Below are 23,117 nucleotides of genomic sequence, written 5' to 3'. Positions count from 1 at the left end.
CAACGAGTATCACATCGGAAAGTTTGTCCTCTCACTAGTCTCCCGATTGTTGATTGGTGTAGTCTTTGGTGTTGGTGAGAAAAAAGTTGTAGGGTGTTAACAATTGCTGGGTGCCAGTTGGGAAAGAAAAGAAAGGAAAGAATCAATATCTAATAGTTTGTCTTCGGTCACCAGTGATGCACTTCGTCGTTGCCGGTAGGAGAGGGAGAGAACAAACTGAGAGACAGTTCATGCACATTCCACTGAAAACCTAAAGACAAAACTGGGAAGAGCAACATACAACTTGAAAACTGAGGTGGTTTCCATTTTCATTTCCTTTATCGAGAGTGAGACTTTATCAAAAATCTACACTTAGAATGAGAGGGAAGAAATGACATTAAAGAAGGATTACACCTTTGAAAGTTCAAGTACTAACTTTACACTATCTCCAAAGTTTAGGATACTAAAGTAGAATTTTCCCTAAAATAAGTTTAATATATGAGTCAGAAAGGGCTGTGTTTGGCTATAATACTGTACCCTAACCGTAATTAAAATTTTAAAATCAGTCCCTGCCTCAAAATCTGGTTTTCAAAAATAAAAAGCACCCTATCAGGGTGGCTACCACTGAGTAGGATGGAAGTTACCATCGTTAGCATGGGCTCGAATTGGAATAGTTTGATTTAACCTATTTCAACTTTTCCTAATATATGTGAAATGTGGTCTGGTGGTCACACAAACAAGTGTAGCTTTGTTCCAGAAACATTGAAGATGTTCCAATTACTGAGGTATGTTCTGGGGAGGTGTATGTGGTTGCTTTCAACGATGATAATATCTTTAGATGTATCTTCTTCCGTGTGATGTATTCTAGTAAGGTGTTCTATGGTGTTATTTCTCTCGAGGAATATTTTTAGTTATGGCATAAATTTTTCTGAAGAATCCCCAATCCGTTCAGTTCCGTCTCCGTCATTGTCCAGTTTATCGGTTATTGGAGGAGAACATTTTGACACCTTTTTGGACCACCATCAATCATTGGGGACGTGGCACTTGTGGATGATTTTAAACTTGGGAAGGGTTGTCTTTTTCTCACCCAAGCCTAAGGACTAGGGGTGTTCATGGTTCAATTAATCAAACTATGATCCTTTTTTTTGTAAATCGAACCGATGGTACCGGTTTTTCTATTTTGTCAAACCAAAACTGAACCGGTACCACCGGTTAACCGGTCCACCGGTTTTGGTTTTTGATCGGTTCGGTTATTCAATTTTTTGGTTTTTTTATTTTTTATATTTATAATATATATTATATAAATATATGTATAATATTATATTATAAATAATAAATGATATATAATATATTTATAAATAGATCATTATATATAATATAAGTATATATTTATATAATACATAGAAAATATGTGACATATATTAAATATATATATATACACACACCGGTCGGTTCGGTTAACCACATTTTGCAATTCGGTTTTCTCGGTTCGATTCAGTTTTTCGGTTTTTCATGGACACCCCTACTAGAGACCATTTGCCAATTATTTTACTACCACTTTTCTTTGGGATGGATTTTAAAGTTAAAAGATGGTTGTTACATCCAAGCTTGGGTTCGGTTTTCTCGGTTCGATTCAGTTTTTCGGTTTTTCATGGACACCCCTACTTGAGACCGTTTGCCAATTATTTTACTACCACTTTTCTTTGGGATGGATTTTAAAGTTAAAAGATGGTTGTTACATCCAAGCTTGGGTGAGCAGGTGGTTGGCCTTCTCCTTTCCCCCTACCAGGTCTGAAGTTTCCAGTTGTGATTGTCATGGAAAGGGGTGACTTTGGCAATCAATATTGCGTTTATCCCCTTTTTGAGAGTTTCTTGTTGACTTTTGACTCTGTTGGTCCTCCTTTATTGGCATCTTCCTTGTTTTGCACCATTTGTAGAGTTCTTATGGTGCTCAACATATGTTTATATTTTCCTTAGTAATTTGGTCTAGGTTTATCTTTTATTTTTTGATTGTTATTATTGATTGTACTCTCATAGATTGTATCTAAGCATTCTTAATGAAATTAGCTTTTTTGGGCTACACAATGGGGTAGCCCATACCCCTTATCCATCAAACTATTTTTTGTACAACGTGGATTAATGTTGTATTAAAACCACAAAATCTAAGCTTTTGGTCCCACTTGACTTAGATGAATTTATATCATTATGGGGCCATGGTAGTACAGTACATGGAAGGCCATGATTCACAATTTTAGACCTGTACTAAAATCATATTGTAGTAAAAGTGAACTTCTTACCCATAACCATAACCTTATTCTCACAGTTGGATTTGATCTGAAGTCATCAGAATCACCACTATAACTAGCCAAAGACTTGATTTCATATCTACTGCTCGCACAACAATTTTTAATATAAGTTTATAATCTAATCATGAGTGAATATGCCAATTTTTTAAACACAAGGTACATATGATGCCAAAAATATTATTAGCTCAGCCAATTGGCATTGTTATGCACCTCCAAACAAATTGATTTAATCCAATTGTTGATAAATAAAGAAAAATTTCCAATTGATGAAACACCATCTAAAATTATATCATTTATGCTGTGTGGCTAGTATTTGATAATAAGATCATTAACTCACTCCGAATTGTTAGAAACGCTATCTAAAATACATCCTATTGCCAGTAGAAGCATATCGCCATCTCGGGTTCGGATTGAGAAGGTGATGGTCATATCTGATGCGGAAGAAGACATTGATCTCTTGAGGTCTAGACATGACCCCATAGATTCTTTGTTTCATTTTTGCATAATGTGGAGCAGTAGCGGCAACTGTTTCGAGCCATATCTTTCCACTAGACATGACAATTGGGTTGGGTGGGTCGGGTTCGGGTTGGGTTAAGGTACTTCAGGGTGATTTTGGGTTGATTTGTCAAATGTTAGACCCTAACCCTAATTGTTCGGGTTAGGGTTGACCCATGCATCAATTCGGGTCATCCCAAAAAATAATTGAAATTTAGAAAATAAAGAAAAATTACATGAAAAATGTCAAATATAGAAGAATTAATCTTAAAATTCCAAGTATCAAATAAAAAACTTGAACATTTAACAATTTAAAGAGTAAACAATAAAAAGTAAAGACTACATAGAAAAAAAAAGAGTGGAAACTTCTAACAATGCATAAATAAGTCCAATTAGACTTGACAATTGGGTCAGCGGGTTGACCCATGACCCAGCCCAACCCAGTTTTTTCGGGTTGGATCGAGCCAATTTCACATTCGAGTAGCTAAATATGATACCCTAGCCCTGTTTTTTCGGGTTGGGTTGGGTCGGGTTTGCGGGTTGGGTCAACTTTTTGCCGGGTCTACTTTCCACTTAACGTCATGGTGATGGTGCATAGCATGGAAAGAACCTCCACTGAACATCTTTGTTGTAGTTTATTTTGGGTATGTGTGAATAGCAGATCGAGAGTCAATCCTCAATTTTATACATATTGGTTTGGATTATCAGTTCTTCGACTGGGCCTGGGCTCAAAAGTTAGGGTTTCTTTTTTATTTTTTGGGATGGCACCAATCTTAGCCCAAGTATGGTTTGAATCTAGACCGAATCTAGACTAGGCCCAAATTTAACTTGAGTGCATCAAATTTTATTCTAGGTTGCATTTGGGTTGGATAAATCAAACTTGACCTGAGACTTAATCTGGGCTCAGGGCTTAGGTTTTAGACCCAATTCTTAGGGTTGAGATAGGGTTAGATTTCGATTAGTCTACATTCAAAATTCAATCTTATTATCAAAAATTAAATCCGAATCTGATATGTTGGACTTGGATCATATTCGGATTTAGGCTACATTTGAAATTACTTATTTTAAGGACTTATCTCCTTTTTGTAGTTAAAATGCCCTTATGAACACTGAGTTTTAAGAAATAAGTCCTTTAAATAAGGAATGCCAAATGCAGCTTTAACCCACATACAACTTATTTTGCATAAAATGAAGAAATAAATTAGAATATTAAAAATTATTTACTTATTTATTTATATATATAATAAATTTACAACTCATGTGTGTGTATGTCTAATATGATTGGCTAGAGTTAAATTCATATTTGATTTGATTATTAATTGGATGCAAGTTCTAACATATAAGGGTGTCAATGGACTAGTTTTGGATTGGACCCCATCCAGTCCAAAATCAATTTGGACGGACCAAAAAGACATAGTGGATTGGACCAACCAGTCCAAAATATTTATTAGATTGGATTGAACCTGGTATGTCCATAAAAAAATTATATTAGACTTGATTGGATTAAGTCAATATCCGGTCCATTGATATAAGATAAAAATATAGGTGTTAATGGACTGGGTTTGGATTAAAACCAATCTAAATTAAAATAAATTTGAACAAATTAGACTGGTCTAAAATGGTCCAAATTATTCATTGGATTGGATTGGACCTGGTCCATTTGTAATGGACTCACATTGGACTGGGTTGGGTTGGAATAAATCGAGTCCAATTGACACCCCTACTAACATCCTTATCTGGAATAATTAGATCAAATGCTGAATGAGGTATCAAACTTTTGGCGTTAGGGTCTAACTTTTCTAGCTAGGCTTAGACCCAACACAATCCATATGTTTTATGTAAAAATTTTAATATATCTATATGGTAAATTTTTGATAAAAACTAATTTTAATTTGTTTTATTTTTGATATACAACAAACATCATTTTTAATCCATTTTATTGATAATGTATATACTTTTGATCATTTTTAATTTAAGGAATATTATCTAAACCTCACAATGACTTTTTCACAATGTTCTTTTTGTATTATGTATTAGGTCTCACGGTAAAGAGAGCTTCATTAGTCATGTAAAACTTACCTATACTCGAGGTGAGTAAGTAACTTTCCCACATAGGGGAAAAGTTTAGAAAATATGATATGACAAGTTTGCTCTTTTAGCATTAGCTTTTTATGAGTAAAAGGTCATTATATTACTTACGTGGGAATCAAAAGAACACGTGTAAGTGAACTTACCCAAATAAGAGTTACCTAGGAAACATTTACCTAAGTAAGTGAGGAATTTGTAATTGAATGGGGCCTTATATAAATTCACCATGTTAGTGAGTTTTATCAAATAATTAAATGCTTCTGTGGATATCAATTTTGAGTCTAAATATGAACAAATCAAATATAGATCCATATGTTATTCAATCCCACCCATAATGAGGTAAAATTGGATTATGTAACTTGTGTCATCATAAGTCACAACTTGTAATCCTAGACATAAATCTGGATATTAGGAAACCTTATATTTTGTATTGTTTTCTATGTATTCGTATTGTACATATTTGTATTTGTACTCTTTCCAAAATAATTATATACAATACAAATACAAGGTTTATAAATATAACATACAAGGTTTTGCACTTTACATGCTTGTATTTATACTCCATCCAAACCGAGCTTATAGATCTGTTTAAAAAAAGTACAAATAGTATATTGTTAGATAGTGTATGCCCTTAGCTCCAATCAACATGATGTACATTAGGACATTTATTGTAAATGAATAAAGTATATATTTGATTCATGTTATTGTGGCGTGTTTCTATGCAATACCCTTAAACTGGACACATATGAGACTCGTGTTAGTTTAGAATCTTCACAGTCGTTGGATGGATCTAGGGAGATTTATCCTGTCCAGGCTGACACTGATGTGCCACCAAGGCCGTTGGGGTGGTTTGTCTTAGCTGCCAGGTTGAGACCTGAGGTATATGCAGTGTGGGTTTTCTTGAAACCCAGAACTAGACCAAAATTCCAGTATTGCTTTAGACCCTGGATATAGATGGGCAAAACTAGAATGTTACACCTGACCCCTAGACTCGATTATGATACTGCACTAGGTGTCGGATTGGGGTATCTTTGATATGCCAATCAATGAGATTCTTAGAGGGGGTCAAAACCTAAGTATGTTGGCACAATCCGAAAATTCATCTGAGTGGGTGATCATAGTGATAGGTTCGGCCCCTTTGTCGGACAAAGTGGATGATCGAGAAAATGCACTCTCTCTGATGGAAACCTAAACTGTTGGTAATGGATTTCAAATGTGTTTGAAATTTTTTTTTGGAATAATATATATATATATATATATATTATGATTTCAAAATGTTTGTAACAGGTTTTAATTCTCGGGATCCATGTGAGTAGAGAGTGCAACACTGTACCTTGCAAACGATGGAGATGTCCTCTCTTGTCGGGCAGTGTTTGATCATTAAGGGTTGAGAGGTTAAGTGTAAGACCATTGAGAGTTATACCTAATGGGCTAATTAGTATAAATGTTGGGTCCATTAAGAGCCCATGGTGATGGACTCAGGGGTTCATTGTGTTTAGTAGTGAATTCGGCCGGGGCTTATAGTAGAGGATAGGCTGAATCCATGTGGCTGATGTGTAAATCGGTGTTAGGGTCCCACACCATACAAAGAGAGCCAAGCTTGCCAGCATTAAAAGGAAGTGGATTTGGGTTAATTAGATTAATTAAAAATGGGCGGATTTGGGTTGGGATCAGTAGATAAGGATAAGAGGATAAGTCTTATCCACTTAAAGAGTCCAGATCCAAATAAAGATTTGGATCAAGAAACTTCTAATTTGATTAGGAATAAGCTGATCTTTAACTGTAGATAAGATAAGGGATTATCCTTATCACTTAAAGAGTTCAGATCCAAATAAAGATTTGGATCAGAAGACTCCTAATCAGATTAGCTGTCTCTTTAAGGTTATAAATAGAGAGCAGGGCGGAAATTAAAAAGACACCTATCACAACACAGAGACAAGACAACTCACTTAGATTGATTTTGCATTCAATTCTTTTTCTTCAAACTCTTGCCGCCCTACTCTGTTCGATCTCTAGTTTTGGATCTGATTAAGATTTGATCTTGATATTGTTTCTTGTTAGAAGAAACAATTTTGAAGTTGTGTTCCCTACCCCATTCAATTCTTGCTGAAGAATCACAAGTTCTTGGTAAAGAACTACCTGTCGATCCTGTCTCATCCTAAGTTGTGTCATCGTTAGTGGATGAAGGATTTGGTACACTCTTTGGACGTGAACAACTATGTTGGAAGGAGCTTTTTGCATGGATTATATATCAAATTTATTCCTCCCTAATCTTGGTTTTAGATTTGGTCCGGTTTGGTTAGAAGAACGAACTTTGAAAATGCAGTTTTCTAAATTGGGAATAGGATTCCAGGATGGGAGTAAAGAAATTTTTGAAATTTCGCCTAACCTTACTACTGGGTTCGGCCATCCATATGATGGATCTCCCATCCCTTCAGTGGTATTAGAGCTAGGTTCAAGTCTTGAACCAAATTAGAACATATCTGAATCTATGCAAATGGGCAGAAGGCGTCCTACCCGATTTGCGCAGTTGGCGTTTTTTTTTCCTGGAAGCTGGTTTCCAGATTTTGGGCAGATGATCTATAAAATAACTTTTTATTATTTTGTCATATTTATAGAATTGTTCTGTGAAGGTTTCTTGAATTTTGGGCTGCACATGTGATGGAGATCGAATCTTTTTGGTGCCAAGATTGGCGCACCCTGCAATTTCTTTTCTATTCAATATGGTCTGTTAATATAAATATATATAAATATATATATTATTTTTAGACAAAGTGTATAGGAATTCAATGTGATGTAATAATAGAAAAATTAGGTTTTTTTATTTTAATTCTATCTGGATATTGTTGGAGTGCGCAGCAAAGGAGAAGAAGATTTCACAGAAGGGAATTCAGCAATCTGCGATTTTGTAGATATCAACTTTGTAATTTATGATTAACTGTTCTTTGCAGGTTTGCAGGACATCCAAGAAATCACAGTGAAGCCTTCTGATTTCAGTTTCTTGATAATCTGATTATCTTGAATTAATTTATTTTTTAGATCATTATTCTTGAATTAAATCTTGAACTAGACACCAAAAGTTGGGCCTATTTGTACAAAATTTGGTCCAAACTGGTTGGACCAAATTGTTGGTTCGATGGTGTTGGTTTTTCTGACCCTAATTCGATTTAGGCCGAAGGGTTGATGGCCCACTTCAAGTTTTAATTCAGCCAATCTCTGTAAAACCCAGTTTTAATATGATAAAACTGAATCGACCCTAATTTAGCTACATGGGCTGAACTGCCTTTTGCGTACAACCCATGTACCTAGATAATGTTATATGGTAATATTATGAACTTTGTTGGGCTGATACTGATTTAATCTAATTAATTAAGGGTTTTATAGATATTTTAATTGATTGGATCAATTTGTTTCATGCATGTGATGTATAGATGTGTGATGTGCTACATACATGGGCCATAAGTACTTGGCCCATGTTAATTTGATAGTGGCTTTCGCACACCATGACTGAATGCACATCATTGCCATGGTATTCGTAAGATCATTGGATGATCTCCTCGTTTGATAGGCCCTACATAAGCCTCCTCCCCAGGAGGAACCGAGTGGAACCCTAGATGTTTGGGCCCATTTAACTCTGGCTTTGAGAAAGCCAGTGAGAGCCACTATGGTTTAACCTAAATAAAATTAGGGCGTAATATTTTGTTCCCTCCATTGAAATATAAGTGCAGATGATAGGAAGACTCATATGATGAACTCTCTAAAGGCCTTCCATCATTAGCATGAAGATGGGTCCTTCAGTAATGAGGAGATGCACTATAAAATTGGGCTATCAATTTGTTGCTGGATCTATTGGATTGTTTCAGAAGATGATAGTGGTGTCATAGACCGATGTGGGAGAGGCCTATCCTAAAATGGAAGACTCTTTCATAGTACCTTAGCGTTCACGAATATGATGGGTAAGCACTTACTCGATGAAAAGGTTTAACATAAAATGGCAATGAACATTGTCTAACAGGGGCCAAAGGGAAAGGTCATGAGATGAGTGGATGTGATCCTTCATAGAAGGTGATGGGGTTATGTAGCTGAAACAGTTGGCTCCATGCACTGTATGTGATTTCCCACATTTCCAGAGAAATAATTCGTAGTGTTCGTCACTGAGATAGGAGGGAAATCTCAGAGATGAACAAATGGAAATGGAACACAGATTAAAAACCATATCCATGTAGATAACATGAATCACATTAGGTTGTGGATTAATATTTGCTTTGCCTTTCATCAGAAATGACAAACAAACAGTTCGCCAAATTATTGGACAATAATAAGCTTAAGGGCCCAAATTACGTTGACTGGTTTCGTAACCTTATGTTGGTTCTAACATCTGAGAAATTGGACAAAGTTGCTAAAAACTCTGCTCCAAATCGTCTGGGAGATAGGGCTTTTGAGGCCCGTAGGAGGGAATATCAAGAATGGGAAGAGAAAAACTCTCTTGCCCGGTGCTACATAATAGCTTCCTTAGAAAATGAGATACATCGACAGTTTGATCAGATCTAAGTGTCCAAGGATAACTTTGATAGTCTAAGGACAATGTATGAAGAGCAGAATTGTTCTATTCGTTAGAAGGTCCTAAAGCAGTTTATGAACGCACAAATGTCTAAGAACTAGCTTAATGACCATTGTTTTAAGATGATGGGATACATCAATGAACTAGAGGCTCTTGGATCTAGGCTAGATCATGTCACCAAAGTTGATGCCATCCTGAACTCTTTGCATCATTCCTTCAATCAGTTCAAATGAATTACAATATAAACAAGCTAAATGTTAGCCTTCAGGAAATCAACAATATGTTGTAGAGGGCCAAAAAACTGATAAAGAAGGATGAGCCCATAGCCATGCTTGTTGAAGGTGGCAAATCGAGCAAAAAGAAGAGGAAGGCAAAGAAGGAACCTCAAAAGAAAACTAGCAAGCCTAAAAATCAAACCAAGAAATAAGGTAATTTCGAAACCTTTGTCATAGAAACCAATATGTTGGTCACTTCTGCTTATTGGTGTATTGACTCCGGGGCTTCTACTCATGCATGTAATACATTGCAGGGGTTCTAGACAAGCAAAAGATTGAGTAACGAATAAGCGATTATTTACTTGGGGACTTCTACAAGTGTTACAACTACAGTCGTAGGAACTATAGAATTGTATTTCAGAGAAGGAATAATTACATTAAAAGATTGTCTTTATATACCTAATTTTAGAAGAAAATTGATTTTTGTTTCAAAACTGTGTGCGGATGGTTATTCTATTCTTTTTAGTAATGTAATTATTATTAAAAGAAATAACAAATTCCTCGCATATAGACAACTTGAGAATGGTCTCTATGTTCTCCATCCTTATCTGGAAATAAATATAACAAAGACTACGTCGGATAATAATCCCAAGAAAAGAACCCGTGATACAGTTAATTTCACATGCTTGTGGCGTTACTAACTTGCCCACATTAATATAGATCGTATCACAAGGTTGGTAAATGATGGTCTTTTGTATTTTCTAATTGTAGAAGATTTCCCAACTTGTGAACCTTCCCTTTAGGGTAAGATGACGAAACGACCATTAACGGTAAGCCTGAAATATCAACAGGCACGCTTGATCTTATACATACTATGTATTTGGTCCCATGAATGTTAGGACACGTAACTAGCACATTTATTTCATAACATTTACCGATGATCACTCTTGGTATGGTTACGTGTACCTAATGAGACACAAGTCTAAATCATTTGAAAAGTTTAAAGAGTTCAGGCAAGAGGTTGAGAAATAGTTTGGGAGACACATTAAGGCTCTTCGATCAGATCGAGGCGGCTAATATCTCTCTGACGAATTTAGGGACTACTTAAAGGAAAATGGGATAGTATCACAACTAGCTCCTCTTGCTACACCGCAGTTAAACAGTGTGTCAGAGAGGAGGAACCAGACTTTATTGGACATGTTCTGATCACTTATCGTACTCTCATAATTACCCACATCCTTTTGAAGTTACGCATTAGAGACTTTGATATACATGCTGAACCGAGTCCCAACCAAATCCGTTTTGAAAACTCCCTATGAGCTTTGGATAAATAAGAAACCAAGTGTAAGACACTTGAAGATTTTGGGTTGTCCAACACATGTTAAGAGAACAAGTGTTGACAAATTGAAATGTAAGACTAGTTGTTGCCTATTTGTAGGTTACCTAAAAGGCTCTATAGGGTATTTATTCTATGACGCAAGAGAGCAAAAGTGTTCTGTAGTCGAAATGCCCATTTCTTGGAGGAATATTACATCATAAACAATCATCATCAAGAAGTTGTTCTTAATGAGGAGAGCTCAGGGGTAGTGGGAGATGTCCCACAAGCTCTAATTAATAACCAACCTAGGAGATTTACCCGGGCATCCAGGCCTCTAGTTCGTTACGACTATGACCAAGAAAGTTACTTGGTGGAAGCCACGACCAGTGAGGAGGATCCCATGAGTTATACGGAAGCTATGTTGGACATAGATTCCTTGAAGTGGATAGATGCCATGAGAGCTGAGATGGACTCAATGGAGGCAATGGAGTCTGGACTCTAGTAGGTAAAAGCAATTGGTTGCAAATGGATTTATAAGAGGAAGAAGGGCCCCGATGGTAAGGTTGAGACATACAAGGCACGTCTTGTGGTAAAAGGGTACACTCAGAAAGAGGGAATCGATTATGAGGAAACCTTTCCGCCCGTGGCTATGCTTAAATCCATTATGATCCTTCTAACTGTAGCAACATACAATGACTACAAGATTTGACAAATGGATGTCAAAACTGCAATCCTGAATGGAGATCTTAATGAAGATATTTATATGCAGCAATCGCAAGGTTTTATAGCTACAGGTCAGGAACACATGGTATGTAAACTTAATTGATCCATATATGGACTTAAGCAAGATTCTAGGAGCTGGAACATCCGGTTTGACTTACTATCAAATGGTTTGATTTTGAGCAAAATTCGGATGAGCCCTGTGTTTACAGAAAGACCAGTGGGGATAAAGTTACGTTCTTGATTCTATATGTAGACGACATTCTATTCATTGAGAATGATGTAAGAATGTTGAATACGATGAAAGTATGGCTTTCACAACAATTCAAATGAAGCAAATTAAGACATTAAGGTGAATAAAATAATGTCCAAAATAAAATTAAACAATAATTTGCATTTTTTCATTTGAACTCATGTGCAATTGTACTAGTACAAATTAAATTGCACACAACTAAACACAGTAGTTGAATAAAGGAAAATAGAAGTTGTAGCTCTTGACAGTCCAAAATGATATCATATCTGCACTCCACATGCACATCTCAACGTGCATTGGGAAAATCCTGCGAGGTAGGGGTGAGCAAGAAAAATTGAAATACTGAACCAAATCAGAAAATCGACTGATACTGAACCGAAACTCTAGTTAACCAGACCGGTTGATTCGATATCTTTAAAAAATCGAAGGTACAAGTTCCATTTTAGTTAACCAATATAGAAAATTGATGGTTAACTGAACCGACCGATATGCATATGATTCTATATAATTTAGGTATATTTATGTGTATATATATATATATTTATTATTTTAAATATATCTTTTATTTTTTATTATATATTTATATATTTTTATAATATATTATAAAAATAAAAATCCAAAAAACCAATGATGGTTAATCAAATCGGTCAATTAATTAAGTAATTGACTTCGATTTGATTTCGGTTATCGTTCTTTCATAAATCGATGATACCGGTTTGGTTCCAAAATAAATCCTCAGAACCGTGAATACTCGTATCCGGAAGTTGTCAGTGGTACATGTTACCAATACACACGGTTGTGATATGCTGTGGGGCGCAGATGTGAATTCGTCCACCTAACCACTCCGTTTTAATCATTTCGAGTTATTTCTTTACCAGTTGAAAGCGGCCTGACGTGTCATAAATAATTTTCGGCGTCGTCGGTTGGTCGGCTCCCTTCCTTATAAATTAAAACTGTTTTATTGTTACTTTCCTTTTTCTCTTGCCTTTTGAAATTCCGATCCTTCCGTCCGAATGACCACAGACGCGGCACCGTGCATCGCATTTCCGGCGATTTCGCAAATTCCGGTAGATTTATTGGTGTTGAAGAAACGTAGCCCTGCGCGTGACGATTTAACATTGACCGATTTATATGGTAATCCCGTCTTCAGAGTCGATAGTCGATCAACGGAATCTATTCCTCGGCGTAGGGTCTTGCTTGATGCAAGAGGAGATCCACTGATCACCATGCACTATAACGATGTAAGTGCTTTTCCTTCCATCTTTCCGAATTGTTTTTCTTTTTGAATTTAGAAATTTAACTCTTGATCTCTTGAATACATGATAGCTAGATTTAATTAAATCAATAAAAAACAAAAATTAAACATATGAGACTAATGGAACGGAAACAAAGCATAAGAAAAGTGCATGAGAAAAAGTTCAACCGATCCGGAATCGGTAGAAATTACCTCCTCAAAAGCGAGAATTTCTCTTATTCCTGTTTCCGACGCTTATTAGTCGGTTCATTATTTTGTCAGAAAAAACCCAAAATAGTCAAACCGTAAAGCGTGTCTCCGCTTTTTTTTTTTTTTGTTTTTATCGAACAAGGCGTATTTCCACTCGATCGTAGATTCGTAGGATGTTTGATGATTATGGCCCCATATCCATTATCAGAGATAATAAAAGAACACATCTTTTAAATTATCCTTATAATTTAGTTAACTCTATTAATATTATTTATATATTGTCTTAAAATATCTGAGAGAGAAAAAAACAGTATATAACGGTGGAGCTTATCTCATTCAATTATGGAGAAACTGATCAAAAAGTTACAAACAAAAATGACAAATGAACAAATATAACTTATAACGTACCAGGAGCCTCTCAAACTGTTGCTCAACCCACAACATCATTTGAAGCATTAAAATTTTCACCAGTTCCAGCAGGAGTGCAATTTCTCATATCAGCAACACCATTGGCAATTAGGAGGAACATAAGAAATAGCTTCATTAGATTTTTCATCTGAATTTTCCCGGGTGACAGCATTCTCAGTAGTAGTAGGAGTACCAACAGCCCTATGTGTTGAGGAGGCAGGTATGTCTTGCATAACAGAACTGAGAAAATGTCTGATGCGAGGAAAGATAGGTATGGAAAAAGTTTTGACCCATCAAAACTCATTCATGAATTTTAATAAATAACACCTTATTCACTATTACTTTTAAAATTCCAGTTTATTGATCAGTTATTTTTCAAATATCATAACTTTTTCATATCATAGTTGAATCGAACAGAACTGTTCATATTGTTTAAATTTCTATCACCCGAATCAGAACCATCTGGGACAGGATTAACCGCATCTTTTTTAATGTTAGAAGCAGTTGAATCCGCAACACTCTAGACGGAAAAACATCACCATCAGGAACAACATTTGAATCGAGTTCGGCTTCAGTCCAGGCACCCTTAGTCAGGGCACCGTTCGCGCATTCGGAGGACGCGTCCTCCAAATCGAGTGAAGGGCTGAAGCATCATCACCCCTTTAGTGAGACTTGCCTTTAGATTAAGTAAAACGAGCGTTTTGCTCCTCTCCTCTCCTCTCCAATCGCAGACGGGACATCTCTCCTCCCTCTCTCTCTCTCCCCATCCGTCCGGCGGCGACTTAACAACTATCACCGGCAGTGGAATCAACCTTAGAGTTTCTCATGATTCTATGGAGTAGAATTCCGTTTGGGTTTGCCAACTCCTCACAATCCCTTCTTCTTCATATAGAATTTGCCATTCGAAAGCCCAGTCCCGAGAAATGAGAAATATCACTTCTAAGGATGATAAGTACTGCAGTTCTGCAAATTCTCTTCCCAAAAGGCCACCAGAAAAATTGTTTTGCTGATAAATCCAGAATTTGAATAGAACTGGAGGAACTGCATATCTTATTGTCGACCTGCCCAGTAAGAGAATTATTGCACACATTGAAGACAACAAGATTTCGGAAGTCCCCAAGTTAAACCACCATATTGCCATCAAAAAAATTGCTAGAGATATTAATCAAAGGGATAGACTTTAAACCACAGAGTGATCCTGAGATAGGGCCCATTAGCATGTTAAAGCTGAGATCAAGAAACTCCAGCTGATGCAAATTTGATAGTTCTGTGGGTATTCCTCCTTCCAGAAAATTGTGAGAGAGATCAAGCCATTTTAGCTGATCTAGATTACCCAATAATCTTGTTAAGCAGCGTCAACATAATCACCCTCCTGGCAGCTGAACCATTAATCCCATTCCCACATTTAACACCAACCCATTGACAGCAAATCTACTCATTTGCCCATGCCGAGATAATCGACCCATCTGCGAGGTTTCCTGCAAATTCTGAGTATCAACAAATCATTCGGATCACAGGTAGCAAACAAAACAGACCATGAAAACCCATTGTATGAAAATCATCGGAATGAACTCCAACACCGCCATGACTGAAACCGAATGGAGTCCCTACTTCAGATTATAAGGCAACCACCCCATGAACTATATTCCATCTGATACTATACTATACACTGCTCCTCATAGAAAGAAGAAGCCCAAATGGACACCTGGAATCACTTCCCAAAACACCTTCGCAGCAACACTTCCAAATAAAGCAACAGTTGCAACAGTCACCTGAAGGAATATTTAAAAAAAAAATGAGATTCCTACCTCAAAACAAATCCCTGAATCAGAAACCAACCAACCCATCAGTCTAGTGTTGTATTGCCCTATAGATAGAACCACAGAAAAATATTAGAATTCCAAATGTATGAAATTTCTTCGAACCCATATCCTAAAACACCTCAAAAACCACAAACAAAAACCTTACCAACATTCAATCACTTGCAACAGAAGTAACACCGAGTTGCTGGCCCGTAAACCCAATAACAACTCTTACTAAGTATAGAATCCAGGGCAGCAAAGAGCAACAAGAAGAAAGACATTTCAAATCAAAGCACAGTAAACTCATAACACCATTCACACAACAAGAAGAAGAGATGAAAACAAAAAAAAATCTGAGGTTGATCCCGCCTCCGGTGATGGTTGTTAATGTTAGCCCGTCATACAAAGATAAACCAAAAACACAAAAAGGCAAAACACACTTGTTTGGCACTTTAGTAAAAACACCAAAGGGCTCAATGATGACCCAGCATAGCAGACGTCCAAATGAGGATTATTTCCCAAAGACTGACTTCTAGTCTTGTATTCACAAGAGGCCCTATTTATAGGTGTGGGCTTTCTTTAACGTTAAGAAAAAATATTACTATTAGGGGAATCCCAACACTTACGAAGTCAGCTTGGTTTTAGCATCAGTTGGACCTATTTTGCCTGTTGGATCAATTACAGTGTTGGATCAATTACAAGTGTCCACTAGATAGGATTAGGTTTGCTGACATGGCAATAGTTTGTTCAACAATAAAACAAACAAATCAGAGATAAGAATAACACAGCATAAGCATAATGACACTTTTACCTATTGGTGTAGGCTATGCCATCGGCGGTAGGATTTATCCTTACAGTAAGGTTATTCCAGTGGACGGCATCTAGTCATTCGTATCAACACTAAGTCACCGCCAGACGAATGAGGTGAGAGAGAGGGAGGAGAGATGTCTCGTATGCGACAGGAGAGGAGATGAGAGGAGCAAAAAACACTCATTTTGCTTAACTTTAAACTAACGGCAGCCTTTCTCATGGCACGTCCTCCGAATGCATGAATGGTGCCCTGACTAAGGGTGCCTGGACTGAAGCCGAACTCTAAAGGGAAGATGCCACTCGTATCAACATTAACTCACTGCCGGACGAATGGGGTAAGAGAGGGAGGAGAGATGTCTCGTATGCGACAGGAGAGGAGAGGAGCAAAACACTCATTTTGCTTAACTTTAAACCAATGGCAGCCTTTCTCATGATTCGGAGGACGCATGTCATGTCCTCCGAATATGCGAATGGTGCCCTGATTGAAGCCAAATTCTAATGGGAAGGTGAAGATAGAGGAATGGAAAGGTGAAGGATAATTTAGGAATTTTAAAAAATTATCAGTCACATAATATTATGTGTGAGTTGAGGTAGTTTGAGACAATATGTAAACAGTAAAGGGTGACTTGATCAATTAGCTAAATTATAAGAATAATTTAAGAAATTTGCCTTATTAAAAATATAAGTGGAGATGCAGGGTATCATGCCTCTACTAAGTGAGCACTCTACTGAACGTCCTACCTTTTTTCGAAATATTTGTCAATGTTTTTCTTTTTTTCTGCCAAATGCTCAAACGTCCTACCTTTTGAATTCTAATCCAACCTGAGTCAGGTTTTAATTATCTCGAAAAGACTAATCCAAAGTGGTTCTGTTTCACAAAAATAATCATCGTAGGTTAAATGTCTTGAAAGACGTCGTAGGTTGAATTTCAATCCCTCCGGCAAGATCTATTGTATCTAAGCTGAGTTGACTGTTTCCTGCATTTTATTGAATTTATACATGACCTGTGATACAACTTCTTTGGTCATTTCTGTATAGGGTGTATGGCAAGGTTACAGAGGGGCCGATGGGGAGTGCAAAAACTTCCTTCTGTTTAGGGTGGAGAGGACTTTCTACTCACCCCAGCTAACTGAGTTATTGGTGTTCCTAGTTGGTGAGAATCGGGTGGACTCGAAGCCGGATTTTAAAGTGAAAGGTTGCCCCTTTAAGAGATCATGTACCATCTACAAAGGGAATTCCATTGTTGCAGAGGTATTGACCTTTCTTGTTTCCATTTTTCCTCTCTCTTCTTAATAATATCGAAAAAATCTATGATGCCAGAAAAATATAGTAATCAAAGAGCTTTGACCAATCAAAATTCACTTGCAAATTGATTGATTAATACATTCAGGGTTAATTGTTGAAACCTCTCCTGAAGTTTTATCTCCCCTGAAGTTTGGTGGCAATTGCAACCGCTTTCTTTGATTTTTTTTTATACAATTGCAATTTGTTAGTAGACCTCTTTTATTAAAATCCCTTAATAAAAATTGTGAAAATGTTCAAAATATCCATGCAATTACTATTGAGGCTGGTTTACACATAAAGAAAAATCAATACAAACTTTATAAACAATAAACAACAACAAAAAAAAAAAAAGGAGAATTTAAAGTTGTAACTTTACCTCATCTAAAAGTGCAAGCGTGAAAAATAAATCTACTTTGGTAAAGATATGGAAGGATTTGGGATAGCCATGCATATGAAGTGAATATTTAGAAAATATACATTTTGGTCAAAAGCAACTACATAGGTATTTTGGACATTTTCATGCCTTTTTATAGAGATTTCTAACAAAAAGTGTCTATTTGCAACTATGTTAGAGAGTCCAGGGGAGGTGATTGCAATTACCAAACTTCAAGAGAGGTTTCAACAACAATTAGAAACTTCAAGAGAGGTTCAACAATTAAACATATATTTATGATGCTATTTGATTGGTCACAAGGTTTTAGGATATAATGTGATAAAACCCCTTAATGTTAGCCACCTCACTCAAATGGTTTAACGTGCAAATACTAAGGCCTCGTTTAGTGTCTTTTCACGGAGTCCGTCAACTAGTTAGAGTCCGACATATCGTGTTGTGGTCTTTTCCCGTTTGGTTCACAAGAGATCTACCTGTCAAAAGACATTATGCCAAAAATACTCACAAAGCCCATTTTGAGCTATTTTCGGGAAGCTCCAAATGGAGCTTTTCAGTTTTTTTCAACTCTACTTTGCGTGGAAAGACTCACGGAAAAACAAGCCTTCACCAAATGGTCTTCAGGCTGTCAAGATCTTGATGCAAAAGCTCATTACATATTTTAACCGTTAGAGCTTTTAGATATTTCAAAAAAAAACTTGCCAAACAGCCCCTAAGGCTTCATTTGTTTGTGGTGTAAAGCCTTGTTGGTGTAAAAGTCAATTGATAGAGTTTCACATTGAGCCATTTGGAATCTTTGAACCATTGAGCATAAAAAAATGTGATATCGATATAAAACTACATTATAAGTGATGTTTTACATCGATTTACGATATAAAATTCCACTCCATCCAAATGCCTACTATTCTAAACTGGTGGTAACATTTTACATTTATCTTGATTTACATTATAAACAAGTACCAACAAAACCGAACCGGTGCTGAGATCTTACACCACAAACAAACGCAGTCTAAAGCCTAAGCTAGTCTTGACTTAAGGGGAAAAAGAGACTCAAGAAATCAAATGCAAGACTTAGGTGGTCGGGTCACTCCGGTGACATGAACATGTTGTCTTGCACCCTGAATCCTCTAAATTGGTTAGCGGTCAGGCCACCGTTGAGGTATTTTTTCTAAACTGAGTCGTATTTATACTGTATATATTTATATTTATAAAATTTTGTATTTTGTATTGTTTTGTATGTATTTACACTGTATATTTTATATTTGTATTCTTCCCAAATTGAGCAAAACACAATACAGTATGATTAATTTTGTGCAGAGGGTACAAATACAAATATACATATTATAAATGCATTAAAGTTTTAGGCTGTGGGAGTGTTCCACAAAATAACTGCCACATCAGAAAAAGTCAAAAAACAATATAATTTTGCTGTGTTTATTTGTTAAAACAATTGCCATGTGGGGTCCAGTTCAAATCTGTGCCCCCCATGCCGACCGTCCGCCATCTGTCTCTTCGCATGCAATTAGCTTGTCCCGCGTGCGGGGCTAATGGGATGGCCGTTAACTCGTCCCGTTAGTCCCAAAACTAGCCCAAAACCGAGTCAAACATTCCTCCGTGCTTGAGCTGCCGGTCCCCTGACCCCCCGTTCTTCTCCCCTCACTCGAGTTCTCCTTCTCTGGCACCGGCGACCGCTCCGGTCAGTTCACCTTGACCAGGCTACACTTCATTCAGTTACCCAACGGATCCTGGGTGATGCCTAGGCATTTGACCGATCTGATAACAGCATGGCTAGTCTTGGATCTCAGCAGTGGAGGCAATATCCTGTGGAAGTTGATGTTATTTTCCATTTTCTGGAGCTTCTGGATTGAGAGGAAAGCAGTATTTGACAGAAAAATCAAATCCAGGGAGAAGATAATTGCTAAAACAAAGATTTAAGGGATCAACAGGCGCAGATTGTTTTTGATTCAGGCATTTGATTTCTCTTGGCCTCTTGCAGAAGCTTCCTTCATTCATTGTTCTCCTGGAAATTATATTTTTGTTATGGGCAGGGCAAAAAGATTACATGTGTACTTTGCTCTTCTGGTTCTGATTATTCAAAGAATAACAAAAAATAAAAAGAAAAAAAAAAATCCACCAAAGCGTTGGATCTCTTTCTTCTTTTCTTTTTTATCCAACCGGCGAGACCACGATAACTGAAACTTAGTTTTAGTGTACCATCAGGTGCAGCTGGTATTGGAGGTGTAAAGATGACACCGAGACCATAATCACTGAAATGTCCAAACCAAAAGTTCAAGATGGCAAAGTTTCGACATTTTATCAGCTATCAAACGTCCGAACCCAGTTATTGTCCACAGATGACTGGGCGAATTCAATATAGGTAAGGCTTAAGAGAAAGAATGGCACAGAGGAATGCCTTGTGGAAGTGTGGTTTTTATGACAGTTGGAGAGTACTTGTGACAGTGAAATGGCCGGATGGTTGCTGGTGCCGGAGGAAAAACCACTGTTGCCGGTGGATTTTCTGATTTCTGAAAAACCAAAATATCAGAAAAAAAATAAGAAAATGTGTGAAAGAGTGATAATATGAGAGTTGGAGAGTACCTGTGACAATAAAATGGCCGGATGATTGCCGGTGGTCGTTGTAGATGGCCGGTGGTTTCTCTTATTTGAAATGAGAAAAAAATATCAGAGAACAAGGGGTTTTCTAATTTGAAATGAATAAACAATATATCATTGTGTTTCAACAAAATAGTATTGGAGAATACTTGGTCAAGGTGAACTGATCGGAGCGGTTGCCGTTGCCGGAGAAAGAGAACTCGGGTGAGGAAAAAAAGAACGGATGGGACCGGCAGCTCAAGCACGCGGGAATGTTTGACTCGGTTTTGGGCTAGTTACAGCCGTTAGCCCTGCACGCGGGACAAGCTAATTGCGCGTGAAGGGACAAATGGCGGATGCTCGACGTGTGGGGCGAGAGCCGTGGGGCGCAGATTTGAACTCTGTGGGGTCTTAGATGTGAACTCGAAACAGGCAGTTGTTTTCGTTTTAAAAAACAAAAGCAATCATTGTCCAACACTTAAAAAGCTTGTCTATCGATTATTATATTTCAATATTAACATGATAACATCGTTTTGCAAATGTCTATATGCAGACGAGCCTCTTGTACAAGCTTCGGAAGATCATAGTTGGGAGGAGGAAATTTCGGCTAACCATATTTCCAGGAACTATTCATCATGATCTCATCGTAGCTTTACTTGTAATATTTTTTGATGGACGAAAATGACAAAAAATAGATCCCCCTTATGTGCACATGCTTCTTATTTGCTTATTTACTACCATATATGGGTTCTTTTTTTTTGTAGAAAAGAAATTCCATTAAAAAGCCAACGGGCACAAAGGAGAAGTAAACAAGCATGAATAAAACATGAGAGAAACAAAAAATAGAAAGTAAACTAGCTAGAGCCTACAAAATCTGAACTTAAAGAGGAAGACAGACAAAAATGGATCTAAATACTGAATCTGAAACTCCAACTGAATCCACACTTTGCCGCACCATGAGCAGCAGAGTTAGCTTCCCTTGAACATTTAACAAAACTGAAAAATTTTCCTGCTGAAAGGGCCTTAACATCTTCACAACAAATCAACAAATCATCAGGTACAGAAAAACTATTTCCTACAAGGCTGTCAACTAAAACAGCATACTCTGATTCAAAGGTCACCCTTTGCAAATCATTGTCAACTGCAAAAAGAACTGCTTCCAAGAGAGTTTTAGATTCAGCCAAAAAGGAGAGTTTAACCTTTAAACAGCTTGGTTTAGGAGGACACCAAAAAACTTGATTCATCTTCTTTTAAACCTTGAAGAGTTTTCCAATTTCTACTATAAGATTAGAGATTTCTCTACTATTGACCTATGGATTTTATTCAAAACAATATAGGGATTTGCATCATTACCTTCAATAGAAATATTAGCAATTAAAACCAGGTTTTTTCCCCAAAGAAATAGTGTTATTGCTGAACTGGTTCCCAAAATCAGTACCCAACCTTGATTCAATCCAAACAAGAACATTTGGCCCAAGGTTTCAGGTGTAGCATATCGTATCTTTGAAAAATAGAACGAGATACGGATGGAAATTGGACGTTTTGTCTTTTTTCATGCGTATTGGACTTATATTGGGGGTGTATCGGGGCATATCTGGGGTATATTGGGGGCGTATCAAAGGTGTATCGGGGCGTATCAACGAAAAAGATACAACAAAAAATAAAAAAAAATAAAAGGGGAAAGAAAGCTTCTTTTCCCCGAAATAAGTCTTCTTTGAACCCCAAATGACTCTAAAACTCCAAACATCATTCCTAGAGTGTTAAATTATAAAAGTTTGCAAAAAATAAGTGTGGATCATTGTTTTTTTAAAAATTTTTAAAATTTTGAAAAATATGACAATAATAGGTATTTTTTTTTCAAATTTTTATAATATCTTGTGATTTTTTTCTCGAATATTTAAATTTATATTGATCTACATTTCTTATATTCAAAATCACAATTTTTTTGTGTGTTATCAGTAGATTTATGGAAACTTCATGAAGATATTTGGGGAAAATATAAATTAACAAAAAATTTGAAAATATAATTTTTTTCTCTGCGTATAAAAACTAAATATGTTTTAGATCTATGGATTTATCTATCTTATCCAACAATTGGATATATTATAATTCTATGGATAATCTATCATATCTACAAACCAATTGAAATTTCTTCTTTAATAATTACTTTTTTATTTTGATATTTTTAGAATTAAAAAATTAATTAATTATTTATATTTTATCATTTGATCACAATGATTGAATATATTATAATTTTATGCATGATCTATCATATCCAAAAAGCAATTGAAATTTCTTCTTTAATAACTATTTTTTTAATATATTTTTATTTTTTATAACTTTTAGAAATGAATAATAAATATTTAGATAATAATTAATTATTAATTATATTTTCACATATAAGTTGTGCCAATGTATGCTTTATGGTTGGATAGGAGAGTTGGGTTTTTCCCA

The 23,117-nt window shown here is 36.4% G+C and overlaps 1 protein-coding gene and 1 long non-coding RNA gene across 3 annotated transcripts; one reads left to right on the top strand and one right to left on the bottom strand.

Annotated features, from left to right (window-relative positions):
- The first annotated feature begins 12,815 nt into the window (after window positions 1–12,815).
- LOC148868632 (protein LURP-one-related 7-like) lies at window positions 12,816–21,374 on the top strand. 2 transcript variants are annotated; one of them, XM_088973841.1, is made up of 3 exons: window positions 12,816–13,176; window positions 17,438–17,650; window positions 21,217–21,374. In XM_088973841.1, the coding sequence occupies exons 1-3, from the start codon at window positions 12,949–12,951 to the stop codon at window positions 21,346–21,348; spliced, it is 573 nt and encodes a 190-aa protein (XP_088829967.1). In that variant the 5' UTR covers window positions 12,816–12,948; the 3' UTR covers window positions 21,349–21,374. The 2 variants fall into 2 exon arrangements, with proteins under 2 accessions (XP_088829967.1, XP_088829968.1); XM_088973842.1 differs by having other exon boundaries at window positions 12,854–13,176; window positions 20,292–21,285.
- Window positions 19,291–20,930, bottom strand: LOC148868633 (uncharacterized). The gene is made up of 2 exons (XR_016108228.1): window positions 20,670–20,930; window positions 19,291–20,596 (listed from the first exon to the last, which is right to left on the bottom strand). It is a non-coding gene; the product is annotated as an uncharacterized LOC148868633 (long non-coding RNA).
- Window positions 21,375–23,117: the final 1,743 nt, after the last annotated feature.

Source organism: Nelumbo lutea, chromosome 2 (genome assembly GCF_056320005.1).
Source record: "Nelumbo lutea isolate HS-2025 chromosome 2, American lotus-T2T, whole genome shotgun sequence".
Classification (NCBI taxonomy): domain Eukaryota; kingdom Viridiplantae; phylum Streptophyta; class Magnoliopsida; order Proteales; family Nelumbonaceae; genus Nelumbo; species Nelumbo lutea.
This window is presented reverse-complemented; position numbering and strand designations above follow the sequence as displayed.